The sequence below is a fragment of the Hyaena hyaena genome, unplaced genomic scaffold (genome assembly GCF_003009895.1).
Source record: "Hyaena hyaena isolate Hyena2069 unplaced genomic scaffold, ASM300989v1 scaffold_93, whole genome shotgun sequence".
NCBI classification, from domain to species: domain Eukaryota; kingdom Metazoa; phylum Chordata; class Mammalia; order Carnivora; family Hyaenidae; genus Hyaena; species Hyaena hyaena.
The window spans coordinates 458223-473060 of record NW_024080724.1 but is presented as its reverse complement, the minus strand read 5'-3'; the positions used below and the strand labels follow the sequence as shown (position 1 = coordinate 473060).

General features: G+C 50.2%; 1 protein-coding gene across 1 annotated transcript in view; it reads right to left on the bottom strand.

The window, feature by feature from the left end:
- Nucleotides 1-8354, bottom strand: part of ANKS6 (ankyrin repeat and sterile alpha motif domain containing 6) — a 47018-nt gene extending 38664 nt beyond the window's left edge. Inside the window, exons 1-2 of the mRNA XM_039234748.1 lie at nucleotides 7990-8354; nucleotides 2602-3098 (exon numbers count right to left, since the gene is read on the bottom strand). Of these exons, the coding sequence (XP_039090679.1) occupies nucleotides 2602-3098; nucleotides 7990-8354 (862 nt within the window). The remainder of the gene's footprint in view (nucleotides 1-2601; nucleotides 3099-7989) is intronic.
- Between the last annotated feature and the right edge of the window lie 6484 nt (nucleotides 8355-14838).

Genomic DNA, 14838 nt, shown 5'->3' with positions numbered 1-14838 from the left:
ACAATATAGCCTAGCATTTAAAAATGATCTACTTTCCAAAAGCAATCTGATAAGAGACATATGTAACGGATGAACCCAATAGCCCTTCTGGAAGAGTTACTATCACAGAATGTCTGCAAATGCTCCATAGATAGATTCCGGGCAGTCATCTGGCCAACAAAACATGAATAAGCAGAATGTTTCCTGATCCCTCACTCATAAGCAATCATTTTGGAGCATTCCAAACTCTGGGATATCCTCTCTTAGATGTAGTAGAAAAGTATAGTCTTGGAAAAATATGGATTCCTATGAAAATTTAAAAAGAAAGTGACTTTTTTCCCCTGAAAACTAATGTGCAACCATGAGATAATTCCAAAGCAGATCCCTGAGATACTGAGCAGCTGAGCCCAGAGGGAGATCGCAGAGACAGCCACCAGAAGAGCCAATGTTAACTTTTGTTTTCCTTCCCCAAGAAGAAGGAATCTGAAGGATTCTGAGAGTCACCTTGCCCCAGACTTGCAGCCATGGCTCCCTGCAGACCACTGCCCACCGCAGGTGTCCGTGCTGGCCCCTGCAGCCCAGCTCCTCGGCTGGCACACAAGTCCATGCCTACCCCCAAACCTGGGCCTTGATGCACCCACCAATGCTTGCCCCTCCCTCGTCTGCTCATCTGTCCCCTTCCTCCAAGCTTGGGCTGTTGAGTACCGTGCTGTCAGAAAGCAGACATCCTCATAACCAGGCCCCTCACAGGTGGCCAAAAGCAGGACTTCCTGCAATCTCTGACTCTAGGGATGGAGCGGCTGTGAGGGGGACCTGTGACTCTGGGCTAAATCTCCGGTCCAGGTCAGCCCCTCGGGCAGCTGGGAAGAAGCTGCAGCACAGTGCAGGGACCACTGAGTCTGGAATTGGCGTATCAGAATTTGAGTACGTCTTTCCAGAATGACTGGTCTCCTCATCAACAATGGGGGATAACATGCTAATATGGGTACCACGTGGTGGTGGCAGGGATAAGTAATATAGGTGGGAGAGTGCTTCAGAAAGCCTTAGGTCTCATTCAAAGAGCAATTTTTGTTACCTTCACCAGTGACTAGCACCCACCCCAGAAAGGGTAGTACTTAACTCCGGAGTTCTTACAGAGAAGGACAGACAGGGCCACGGAACTAAATGTCTAATTTTGCCTGTGCGATACCATCAAGAAATGATTCTGAGCCAGGGTGGCTCAGTCGGCTAGGTGTTGGACTCGATCTCAGCTCAGGTCTTGATTTCAGGGTTGTGAGTTCAAGACCTGAGTTAGGCTCCACACTGGGCGTAAAGACTACTTAAAAAAAAAAAAAAAAAAAAAAAAAAAAAAGATTCTGCATCTTAGTTTTAAATAGGTCACATTCTTTTAAGTGTTGAAGAATCTAATTTGCTATGGGCCGGGACTTCTCATGCCAAGACCCTTTGACAAAAAAAAAAAGTATGTCGCCTGACCTTCATGTTGGTTGCTGAGAAACCATCTAGTACGAAAGAATGACTGACCCTCTAGTCTGACCCCAGGAGGCCGGGACAGTTGTGGCATTGATGCCAGGTGACCCTGGCCTGGCCCGTTCCTCATTCTGGATGTCAGTGTTGGCCTTGATAGCACCACAGTTCTGGGGACCCTTCCCGGCCCAAGGAGCCATCACGTTGGGGTATATCACAATGACCGTTACAGCCTCGAGAGCACCCTATCCTGCAGCTAATGCAAGGGAGAGAGCTGGGGGTCTTCGAGGTGAATTTCCTAGCACCTCACAAAAAGAGCCGGGGACCAATGGTTATGGACGGAATACTCTACCCTTGCTGACACAGCCTCTCCCTTCTGCTGTGCTACCTGAGAGCCGGTGTGGAGCACTCCCTCAGCTCTCGCAGGTCAGCTACAAGGAGGCTACAAGCTCCAAGCTCCAGGAGGCCGCCCAGCCTCGAGGCATCGCCCCCACACCCCAAACCTCAACCCCGCCCACTTTCCTTCCCCGCCACGGTACCTACCACCTACCTACCATGTAAGTTATTATTCCCAATAGGTTTATATCCCGTTTCTCCTCTGTCTTCCCTACAGAGGCCAAGGTCCTCAAAGGCAGAGGGCCCATTGTTCTAGAGCAGGGGTCCTGGGCCAAATCCGCTCTGCAGCCTGTTTGGGTAATTACAGTTTTATTGATACATAGCCATACCCACTCATTGACATATAATGTCTGGCTGCTTTCACTCTAGCAGAATTGAGTGGTTCTGACAGAGACTGGCCCATAGTCTAAAATGTTTTCTATCTCGTCCTTTACAGGGAGTCTGCTGAACCCTGTCCTAGAAAGATCCCAGAACATTACACATCAGAATCATCTGATTAGAAAGGAGGGGCCTTGCCACGGGGGTTCCTGGCTCTTCCCAGAGATACCAAGTCACTCTCTGGAGGGTGAGCCAGCAACCTGCAAGTAATAGGCACTCCCAACTGGTTCTTACGCACAGCACATCTTAAGACCCACTGCTCTACAGGCTAAACTTCCGATTTGCACACGCCCTCAGGTTGGGCGGTCCTCAGCTTTTGTCATTTAGGGTCCCTGTGAAGCCACGACAAGGAAGGGAAGCAAACTGATGGTGGCATGGCCTGACCTGTCTTGGGCCTGACAGTGGTCAGTGGGTCCAGGTAGTCTGCAAGGTCCCTGTGCTTGCAGTCGAGTGCAACCTCGAAGGCGGTCTTCTCCAGCACGCCGAGGTAGTCCGGGTTGGCCCCCTTCTCCACCAGCTGCTGAGCCACGCCGAGCCTCCCGATGAGTGCCGACAGCATCAGCGGGCTCCAGCCCACGGTTCGGGCCACGTGGTTGGGGTCTGCACCCCACTCCATCAGCAGACGCACCACGGCCTCATGCCCATGCTGGATGGCAGCCATCAGGGCTGTGATGTCCAACGGCTCATCCCTGCTGTCTCCTGACTGCTCGCCTGAGGAGCTGCGATGGTCCACGAAGGCACCGGCTTCCAGAAGCAGCTTCACCACCCCCAGGTGGCCACCCCGAGAGGCCACAGTGAGCACGCTGACCCCTAGTCGGTTCTGGGCATTGACATCAGCCCCGTGATCCAAAAGGAGGTGTGCCACGCTCGCATGCCCAAATCTGCCAGGAAGATGGACAATTAGTGACGCTAACATAGGACACTGATGAAACAGCATACATAACCCTCCTTTGTCATTAATTATTAAAATCATAGTGGTTATATATAATAAAAGGCCTTCTGGCGCTAGGCACTGTACCGGCCCTGCATATCCACCAACACAAAGGTAAGCAACTGCCCTGTCTAGGTTCGAATCCAGCTCTGCCAATCACTAGCTGTATGATCTTGGGAAAGAACTTTAGCTTCTTCATGCCTGCATTGCCTTATCTGTAAAATCAGGATATAATTGTATCTACTTCAAGGGCTGCTGAGAATTAAATGAGTTACTACACATATATGTAATATATACAGCACTTAAAACAGAGTTTGGCCAAACGAAGTGTCTCATAAACGTTAGATACAATAATCATTTTACCTTACACGTTGCACAAAGTACCAAAGTCACGCAGCTGGCAAGAGGTGGTGTCAGGGTCAGAACCCAGGTCCGTCTGAATCCCGATGCCGTCACTCTTTCCCCTACACCATACTACATCCCACATCTCAGAGTTCATTTTATTCTGTCTTATACAGCCTTGTAATCTATCTCTCTGCCTGTGCTGACTCCCATGGGCAGGACTCCTGTCTGACTCATGTCTACGCATCCCCAAACGCACACAGAAGGTCCTTCAAGATGAGCCAGTGCACCCCATGCCAAGAGGTGTGGCATGGCTGTGGTCAGCAGAGAGGGGCTCGGGCTCCTCTTACCAGAGACCTGCTGCCACCTGCTGGCAGGAATGTCCGCTGCCAGTGGCTAAGAACAGGGCCTGGGCCAGACCTTCCTCCGCGAAGATTGAGCTGGCCGGGAGACATAAACAAGCGACCTCCAACTCCATACCAGGAAGAAGAAAACAGAGGCCTCTTCCCAGCAAAAAATCTCTTCCTTCTTTTGCCACCAGGGGGCAGAAAAGACCTGTTTTGCAGGGTTTGGGTTGGCACACTGGGCTCAGAGCAGTGTGTGTCAGAGCTGGAAGGAACCCTGGACTAACTGGGAAAGAATGACAAGAGACGGGCCAGCGGTTCCAGACCATAATGCCTGCATAATGTCTACATCTGTGAGGCAGTGTTTTGAATCTCTCGTTGCATTCCCGAACTCCTTTCCGGAAGTGAGGTGTGTGTGTGTTTTTAAACCTCCTATAAATCCAGGGCCTCCCTTCTCCCTGTGGAGGCAAAGCCAAGGCCAAACTCTAATCTGGACTTACAAATACCTTCAGGGACATGAACCTTAACGGTACCGGGTCAGCTCAGCCTCTGGAGGGAGAGCTTGGTGAACTGGGCCTGTCCCTCCTCTTCTCCAAGAGCAGAGAGGGAGCAAAATCAAATGGACATAAACTCCAGTGCAGAAAGCAGCTACCCCAACCTATCTTCCTGCCTCCAGTCCCTTCCTGACCATCCTGCGTGATGGTGCTGCCCAAACCTAAACCTGATGGCCACTCCCCAGCTTCCCGCTGCCGGAGGAAGGCCTGCCGACTTGGTCGGCTTCATTTCCGCCCAACCCTCACGCCAGCCCCGATTATACTCCTCCCACACCTCTGCCATGCCGCCTCTCTGACCAGAGTCCTCTCCTGTCCCTATATCCTGAGCACACCCTTCATCCTGCTTCGGGACTTGGCTCAGAGTTCACCTCTGAGCAGCTTCCAGCCCCCCTGCCCCTCAGTTCAGGTACCCTTCATCTGCGCACCTGAGCCTCCCTCCTACAATCGTGTCTTCCTGTAAGACCGTGCGCTCCCCAAGGACAGACAGGACTGGTGGCTGACCTACAGTGGCACTCAGTAACTGCTGGAAACGATTAAGTGTCTAAATGAAGGACGGGCATAACCACGTGGAGGATGGTCTAGAGACAGACAATGGGAATAACTAAAGAACTCCTGCATCCTCCTCTGAGGTAAAGAATTTTTAAAAATTACACTATTTCATTATGAAGTGTAAGATAAAATCTGGCACAATTCCTAACAGCAGATTAAAAGGTATTGTCACTTTTGTCTCATTTGATCTTTTTATTTTATAGAGACAAAGAGAGGAGAATGCAAGGGACAGAGAGTTAGAATCTCAAGCAGGCTCCACACTCAGTGAGGAACCTGACGTGGGGCTTAGTCCCATGACCTGAGCCGAAGTCAAGAACTGGAAGCTCAACCAACTGAGCCACCCAAGCACACCTCATTGGATTTTTGACATCTTTTTTTTTTTTAAATGTTTTTTTTTTAATTTATTTCTAGGAGAGAGAGAGAGAGAGACAGCGCGAGCAGGGGAGGGTCAGAGAGAGAGGGAGTCACTGACTGAAACAGGCTCCAGGCTCTGAGCTGGCAGTCAGCACAGAGCCCGACGCGGGGCTCGAACCCGCGAACCGCGAGATCACGACCTAAGCGAAAGTTGGACGCTCAACCGACTAAGCCACCCAGGCGCCCCTTTGACATCTTTTTTTTTAATGTTTATTTTTGAGAGAGAGAGAGAGACAGAGTGTGAGCAGGGGAGGGGCAGAGAGAGAGGGAGATACAGAATCTGAAGTAGGCTCCAGGCTCTGAGCTGTCAACACAGAGCCCAACATGGGGCTTGAACCCATGAACTGCAAGATCAAGACCTGAGCTGAAGTCAGGCATTTAACCAACAGAGCCACCCAGGTGCCCCTTCCTCTCACTGGATTTTTAAAACATGTTTATTTATTTACTTTGAGAGAGAGGAGGTGTGCATGACTGGGGGATAAGCACAGAGAGGAGAGAGAGAATCCCAAGCAGGCTCCACAGGCTTGACACGGAGACCTGTGCAGGGCTCAACCTCATTAACCATGAGATCAGGACCTGAGCCAAAATCAAGAGTCAGAGGCTTAACCGACTGAGCCACCCAAATGCCCCTGATTTGATCTTTAAAAAACCTAAAATAAACTGATAATGTCCATTTCATAAGTGAGGAAACTGAAGATTTGAATGGAAAGCAGTAAATTCAGGGCCTCTTGATTTGAAAGTGACAGAATCAAAACTTGAACCCAGACTCTAAAATCCCCAAACCCCAGCTCTTCTGGTATAACAAATTTTCAGAGAGAAAGAAAAGGGATGAATTTGGACAGAAATGCTGACATTTGGAATGCTTTCTGAATCCATGGGTAGCCTAAACGGTCATTCAATTAGGCTGAAAACATAAAAGACTTCAAGGAAGGCTGAGATCATTTTGTGGATGCTAAGATTCTACCAGGTAATTACTGAGGATAGGGAAGCGTGGGACTTTCTGAACAGCTGCTGTGATTACCAATTAATTTTGGCAATTCACACCTGTGTTTAAAGACCTGGTACAAACTCCCACCACCCAAAGCACTGAACAGAGGGGCCACCTCTGCCATATTGGCGGGCAGAGAAACGAAGGGCAGAAGTAAAGAAGCCAAGGGTGATGTTAGGGCCAAAGTAAACACCACGTAACCTATGTCTTTAGCATTTGGCCAATTTGGGGAGTAGCTTCCCTGTGGTCAACACTAAAAAGGAACAGGCACAGATGTGTTGAGAGCAGAGGCTGGGGAGCACAGGCGTTGGGGCCACCTGCCTGCATGTGCATGTGACTCTGCCACTTACTAGCTGCGTGGTCCTGGGCAAGTTACCTACCTCTGAGCCTCAATTCCTCATCTGTAAAATGGGATGACACTAGCCATACTTCCTAAGGTTTTGTGTGGATTGAATGAGTTACTTCATTTAAAGCACTGAACACAGTGCTCGACACAAAAAGGGCTCAATAAAGGCTATCGTTTTCAGAACAGGAAAAAACACGAATGTGACCATTTCTGATACTAAAACATCCATCAGAGACCAAACTAAGGGGTGGGTGGGACCGAAGTAGATGGCCAACAGGGGTGAGTGACTTTACTGTACACCTGAGTTCCTTCCCACCAGGCTTTCAGGGCCTGTTCACCCTGCTTCCTGAGTACAGCTCAAACATCTCTTTGTTCTCCCACTGCTGTCTCGGCTCTGGTCCAGGCCACCATCACCTCTCCCGAGCCGCTGCAATCCCCCGCTAACTAGGCTTTCTGACGTTAGCCCGTCCCTCCAATCTGTCCTCACACTGCACTGAAAGCGATCTTTCCAAAACATACATCTGATTGTCACTCACTCTGCCTAGAACCTTCTATCACTCCCCAGTGCTCTTAGGAGAGCTCATCCCTCTCAGCCCTGCCACATGGCATCTGCCCCTTCTCTCCAGGGAAGCATCATCTCCCACTACTTGGAGCCCCTTCCTGGTACTGACATCAGTCTAGCAGTCCTACCAACGCCTTATGTTCACTCGTGCTTCGAAACGTTTGCGTGAGCCTATCACCCCATGGCCACTTCTTCTGTCCTGGTTCATTCTTACAGAGTCTCGACATGAATCTGTACATCATTCTTACCAAAAACCTTTCTCCACTTCCCCAAACGGGGTCTGCCATCCCCAGAGCTCCCTGCACTTTCCCCGTCAAGCCTGATGTCCTGCCTGGCCTGCCCACTGGTGCGTGAGCTGCTCCCCGTGGGGCTGTGCCTTGGCTCCCGCAGTGTCCCATCTTCAGGCTAGGTGGGGAGGTAGGGTCGTAGGAACCCATGTTGAAAGGAGGAATGAATAACCACCTCTAAGATGATGGATCTCTTAAGATTCCATTCGACGCAGTCTTCAGATTCTGTTTCAAAAGACCCACTCTTTCTAAGATTCTGATTTTATTACTAAAAAGCACTTCCACTTCTCGTAGTATCCCAAGCTGCTCAAAGTTTACCATGCCGGCTCTCCGGAACGAGTCCTTGACTCTTTGCCTCCCGGGGCGTCTGCGGAGGGCGCCCGGCAGCGCCGGCCACCTGAGCCCTCCTCGCCCCGGGGACGGCGGCCCACCACCCCCAGCCCCCGGCCCCTCACCTGGCTGCCTGCATGAGCGCGCTCCAGCCGTAGTGGTTGCGGCTGTTGACCGAGGCGCCGCGGCGCAACAAGAAGCGCACCAGCGGCTCGTGGCCCCCGGCCGCGGCGAACTGCAGCGCCGTGTTGCCCGCCTCGTCCGAGCAGTCCACAGGCACGGGCGCGGCGGCCGCCGCCGCCGCCGCCGCCGCCGCCCCGGGCCCGGCCGCCTCGGCCCCCGCCGGCTCCGCGCCCGCTTCGGGCTCCGCGCCGCGCTCCGCCGGTTCCGCCGCCCCCGGCTCCAGCAGCCGCCGCGCGGTCTCCGTGTCGCCCTGGTCGCAGGCGCGCAGCAGCAGCTGGAAGGCCGGGGGCAGCCCGCCCTCGCCCATCGCGGCCCCGCTGCCCGCGCTCGTCCGCCTGGCCGGCCGCCCCGGCTCCGCCCCCGGATACCGCGCGCCAGCGCCCCCTTCCGCCCGCCGCCCGCTCGCCTACTGTGTGCCCGGGGCGCGCCGGGGGCGGGGCCGCGCGCCTACTGTGTGCCGGGCGCGCGCCTACTGTGTGCCGGGCGCGCGCCTACTGTGTGCCGGGCGCGCGCCTACTGTGTGCCGGGCGCGCGCCTACTGTGTGCCGGGCGCGCGCCTACGGAGTGCCGGGCGCGCGCCTACGGAGTGCCGGGCGCGCGCCGGAGTCCCGGCCGCGTGGGGAGGGACGGCGAGTTCCCGGAGCCTCTGAGCGGCGTCCGCGCGGTGCGTGCGGCGCCCAGTGGTGGCCCTCCCCGGCGGCTCGGGGGACTTCCTGCCCCGTGCGGACGCCGGAGCGGCAGCTGCCCGCTATTCATGCTGCGAGCTCGGAACCACGGGGTGTGGGTCCACCGCCGCTTCGGGCCGGCCTGTGGCGCGCCGCTGCCCCTACCCTACCAGTGCCTGGCGCTGCACCGCCGCTTCCTAAATAGGTGTTGGCGAGAGTGAGGGGCGGATGGATCCGTTCTGTTCCTTCCGCTCCCCTCGGAACGTCCTGCGTGGCCTTCGGAGCTGGTCACCTGGAAATTAAGGCTACCAGCGCCTCCTGTCCTTCATCTCTTTTCATCAGTGATTCTTGCATCTGCACCTTCTGGGACGTTGTTACAAACGCAAATTCCCTGACGCCACCCCAAATCTACCGGATCAAAAATTCTGTGCGGGGGTGGGGGTGGGGGCGGGGGGTACCTGGGTGGCTCAGTCGGTTACGCGTCCGACTTCGGCTCGGGTCATGATCTCACAGTTCATGGGTTCGAGCCCCGCGTCGGGCTCTGTGCTGGCAGCTCAGAGCCTAGAGGCTGTTTCAGATTCTGTGTCTCCCTCTCTCTCTGACCGTCCCCGGCTCACACTGTTTCTCTCAGAAATAAATAAAACGTTTAAAGAAAAAACAAAATTCTGTGTGTGGCTCCAGACCGCCGGTATTTTATTTTTTAATGTTTTATTTATTTTTGAGAGAGAGATAGAGACAGCGTGAGCAGGGGAGGGTCAGAGAGGGAGTCACAGACTCTGAAACAGGCTCCAGGCTCTGAGCTGGCAGTCAGCACAGAGCCCGATGCGGGGCTCGAACCCACGAACATGAGATCATGACCTGAGCCGAAGTCGGACGCTTAATCGACTGAGCCACCCAGGTGCCCCAGACCGCCGGTATTTTAATAAGCCCTCCAGGTGATTCTGGTGCACACTGAAGTTCAAGACCCACATTGGGTCCTCACAGCATCCTGTTAGCCACCGGGGAGGGCTCAGACAACCACTCCAATTGACAATAAGACACAACAGAAACTTAAAGGAGGTTGAGTGTTGCTATAGGCCCCACGACGGTCCTGCAGGAGAGCTGTGCTAGGACCAGGTCTGACATCCAGCCCAATCCCCTGTTCTCAGCAAACATTTAGGGAGTGCCAACTCTGCACTGTTGTAGGTACTGGAGAAGCCGGAGGGAACAAACTAAAATCCCTGCTTCTCTGGAGCTGACAGTGGAAAAAGATAATCTGTAAATACACAAGTAAGTAACTTGTATGGAAAAAGACAAGCTGTAAATACACAAGTAAGTAACTTGTATGTCTGTTGGTGATGAGTGCTACTAAAGCAATAAATAGAGCATAACATAAATCCAAGTAAATAGGATAGAGGATAGGACGTTATTTTATAGTAGGGTGGGTAGAGAAGGCATCGCTGACAATGTGGCACTTACACAGAGACCTGAAGAAATTGAAAAATGGAGCCATGATGACATCTGGGGAGAGTGCAATCCAGGCAGAGGGGAAAAAAGGTCCTAACAAGGGCAGTCCTGTTTGCAAATTGCCTACGCTTCCTGCTCATCGTGATAACATCAACATTCGGATATGGGGTAATTGGTTTCAGCGGATTGTGAGCTGCGGTCCAGAAACCTAGAAGATGGCCAGTCATATAGTAGGTGCCCAGTACATGAGTGTTAAATGACTAAGTCTCATGTACATAGACATAACACAAATCAAAACTTGCAGAGAGCCTGAAGAAGGAATAAAGGTCATGACATTGGAAGATCAGAGAAGACAGTAAAACCCTTAGGATCTGGGCCAGCAGAGCTGGAACAGTCTTCTAAGCGCAGTGTAAAGATGAGGAAAGGTCTCCAGAGTACACAGGACTCAGACTGCCAAGGGCTTCAGGGCTAGGATGGAGACTGTGGGATTTACTCTATGAGTAATGGGGAGCCATGGAAAGTGACCAGGGTGAGTTACAGGGCTAGAGCGAATCACTTAGGCCCGGTGTCTGAGGCGGTACACTCTCACTCGCTTCTAGATTTGGCCCCATTCACCGGAGAGGGGAGGATGACTTCCTTTTTAAGGCCTAATGAAGACATTTGTTTCTGGGGAAATCCTGAATAATTGCATCCTTTTCTTAGTCTGTTTATTTAGGTATCTTTTTACTAACTAGTTGTTTCATTATAAAAGTAATACGCATGATAAAAAATAAATTCCAACAGTACAAAAGGACATAAGACAAAAGTAAAAGCTCCTTTCCCTCTTCCCCCACTTTCCTGGTCCAGCTCCCCCCAGGTAACCAGTATTCACATTTGTTTTATCTTTCTGATGATATTTCACACGTATACAAACATGCCTTTGTCTGTATAGGCATTGATCCACCTTCTTGCTTGCAAGCTGTAGAAATTAACCCTTTAGCTAGAAATTAGAAAGAGGGATTAATACAAAGTTCTTCTTGTAGCTCACAGATCCTACAAGGGCCAGAAAACAAATTTTGGAGGCCCCACAACCAAGAGTGATGCCCCAGATCATTCTATGGCTGCACCCTATACCAGGATGGAGTCTGAACAGGCCTTTTTTTTTTTTTTTTTTTAAGTTTGTTTGTTTGTTTTGAGAGAGGGAGAGAGAGAATCCCAGGTACACTCTGTGCTGACAGCATGGGGCTCTATCTCACGAACTGTGAGATCATGACCTGAACTAAAATCAAGAGTCAGACATGTAACCACAGAGCCATTCAGGCGCCCTGACACAAGCCCTTTTTTGCATTACCAGCTTGAGAGCCAAAGCCTGAGATGAGAGCATGTAAATGGCTCAGCCTGGGTCTCATGTTTTGCCTGGCAAAAAGGGAGGCTGGGGAAAGCGCCTTTCTGGAACTTTCAGCATGTATAGCCGGGGTTGGGGGGGGGTGCACTCCAGTATACATGCTCTAGAAGGTAGGAGACTCTCCAGAATAGGCAGGAGGACTCAGATAGTGAGCAGACAAAAAAGACAACAAATGTTGACGACAAATATTCCCTAGAGCGAATCCCTGCTGCCTACACCTGTCCTGTTTCTCTTACTTGGGAAAGAAATCCCCCCTTTCTCCCGGGGAGCCTCCCTCTCCGCTCTCAGTGTGTATGGTTCAGTGGTTAGCATATGTCCAAGTCCGTCCTTATTGCTTTGGCCCAGGATTGTTTGCCAAACGATTGGGAACAAAGCCGTCTGTGCTGAAGTGTTCACTGCCAGGATGTCCGGGTGTCGTGAGCCGAACGGGTCCTTGCTCTGCCACCACTTGAAGATTGGCTGCCTGAGAGTGAAGCTACCACTCAGGGAAGCAAGACGAGTGATGGAAAGAGAGGGAATCGGAAAATCCTCGCCGCCTGCCCCCCCATACTTTTTGATAGGTTTGTTTTGAGCAGGGTTGTCCTCACCTCAAACCCAGCCTTAACAAATGTGTATTTTACATTTTGGATGAATGAGTTCAGACAATGCAGCCTATTCTGAATCTTGCTTTTTAAAATTTTGACAAATGCCTGGGCATCTTTCCATGCAGGTGACTATAGATCTGCCATATCATTTTCAGTGGTAGCATGTAACATGATTAAGCAGATGTTCCATAATTTATTTAATCAGTTTTTAATGGTGCACAATTAACTTGTTTCCAGAGTTCTGCTATTATAAAAAAATCTCGCGTGGAACAGTGGCTATAGCAGTCAGGGTCCCAGCAGGAGACAGATGGTACACTTGGCTGAAGAAGTGAGGAAGATTTACTAAAGGACTAATTATAGAAGTCTGGGCAGGGTTTACTAAAAGCCACAAGAGCTGGTGCAGTACTCCAGAGCTGGGAACAATAGGGAGCCATTGTCACCCAGGCCAGAAGGCGGAAGGGCGAGAGCAGTCACTGGAATTCTGCAAGAGAGAAAATGGAGAGATCTAGCTGATAGGAGTTAGGACCTTTGGTAGAGGGACACAGCCAAGCCGCATAACCTAGTAGGGAGCACTCCCCAGAGGAATAAAGTCCTCTGACCTCACCCGCCTCCTGTCCTCTAGTGCTAAACCCAACTGTTAGCCAGACGTTCGAGTCTGCTCCTACGGTCCCCACAGTCATCCTCTCAGGGGTCAGGGCAGGGCTCTCTGGAAGGATGATCCGAGCAGCGTACCTCCATCACCAACACAGACTCATCCAGCCAACACTTACTGAGCACCTTCTGTGTGCCCGGCATCGTTTGTGATGGAATGTTACGGACAATAGGGTCAGCCGCTGGCTCCCAGGGGATCCCACATGACTGTGGAGAGGGTGGTCTGTGAGCTTCATCATCAGTTCAGAGGCAGGTATCACAGTCTGGGGGTATCACTGACAGCTTCATGGGAGAGCCTGGTCACAAGTTGGGCAGAAAGACTGGGGGAGATCTGGGTAGCGGGAAGAAAAGAGAGGATATAGATTGGAAAGAGGGACCAGGGGCTGGATTCCAGACACTGGTGCAGTGGATTAGAAAGGAGGTAAAGACGGCCTGCAAGTAAAATCATCTCTGAAGACTTACTGGGGCCTGGGTGGCTCAGTTGGTTAAGTGTCCAACTTCGGCTCAGGTCATGATCTCATGGTTTATGAGTTTGAGTCCCACATCGGGGTCTGCACTGACAGTGCAGAGCCTGGTTGGGATTCTCTCTTTCTCTCTCTGCCTCTCCCCCACTCTCACTTGTGCTTGCTTGCTTGCGCGCGCTCTCTCTCTCTCTCTCAAACATTGAAAAAATAAAGAGTACTTATTTACTTTTAAATGTCTAACTTGTTTTCCCTAATATGATAATAATGTTTGTTGAAAAGAATTCCAAGGTTGTGCAAATATAGAATGTGAGCTCCTTTGAAATCAGTGATAGGTAGGTGGTAGGTAATCAATAAATATTTGTTGAAAAACATGATTCAATTGAATGGAAAGGAAAGGCTCACAGAATCTGAGTCATCAGAAATAAATATAATAGTTAATAGTTTGGATATTTCCTTAGAGTTTTTTTCCTTTGTGTACACTAAGAAATTTTATCAGAATAGGATCATACCATCTATACAGCTCTACAACTTGCTTTTCTTGACTTAATAATGCATCTTAAGCACATTTGTACATTAAACACCTAGAATTAGTTTCATTCCTGTTAATGATACTTTGGTATATTAGTGTGTGAGTGAATGTGCAGTAATTTATAATCTCCTATTGTGGACATTTGGGTTATTAACACCTTCCTGCTTTTAGACACGATACTGCAAAAGGCTTCCTTTTCTTAGCACATCTCTTGAGCACTTGTGAATCTATTTCTGTTGACGTGACACTGCAGAATCAAAAGGATATAGACATTAATATTTCTAATAAATGTTGCCTAATTGCTTTCCAAAAGGTTATGCCAGTTTGCATTCCTACCAACAGTGGATAAGAGTGCCTGTTTAGTCACGTCCTTGCCAACACCGGAATCAAAAACCTTTTAACCTTTGCCAATCTGGTAGGTGAAAACGTGATTCAGAGTAAGTTTAATTTGCATGCATTTTAAATAGAGAAATTGAACACATTTTGATATGTTTATAGACCATTTGTATTTCTTTATTGGGTGAACTGTCTTTCAGCCATTTTCTTTTTTTTTTTAATTTTTTTTTTAATGTTTTATTTATTTCTAGGAGAGAGAGAGAGAGACAGCGTGAGCAGGGGAGGGTCAGAGAGAGAGGGAGTCACAGACTGAAACAGCCTCCAGGCTCTGCGCTGGCAGTCAGCACAGAGCCCGATGCGGGGCTCGAACCCACAAACCGCGAGATCATGACCTAAGCGAAAGTCGGATGCTCAACCGACTAAGCCACCCAGGCGCCTCCTTTCAGCCATTTTCATTTCTGTTCTTTTTATTTCCCTGCTGATTCACATACTGGGTAAATGTCATCTGCAAATATCTCTTTCTGATTTGTCTTTTGCTTTTGAGTTTATATTATTTTGGGCCTTACTGAATATTAAAATTTTTATGTAGTCAACTTTATAGATCTTTTCTATAAAGGTTTTTTGGCTCTTTCATCCAATACCTTTATTACTGGATTTTTTTATTATTAATTTTTACTTTTACATCTTTAGATCATTTGGAATTTATGTTGGTATAAGGTGTGAGTTTGGGAT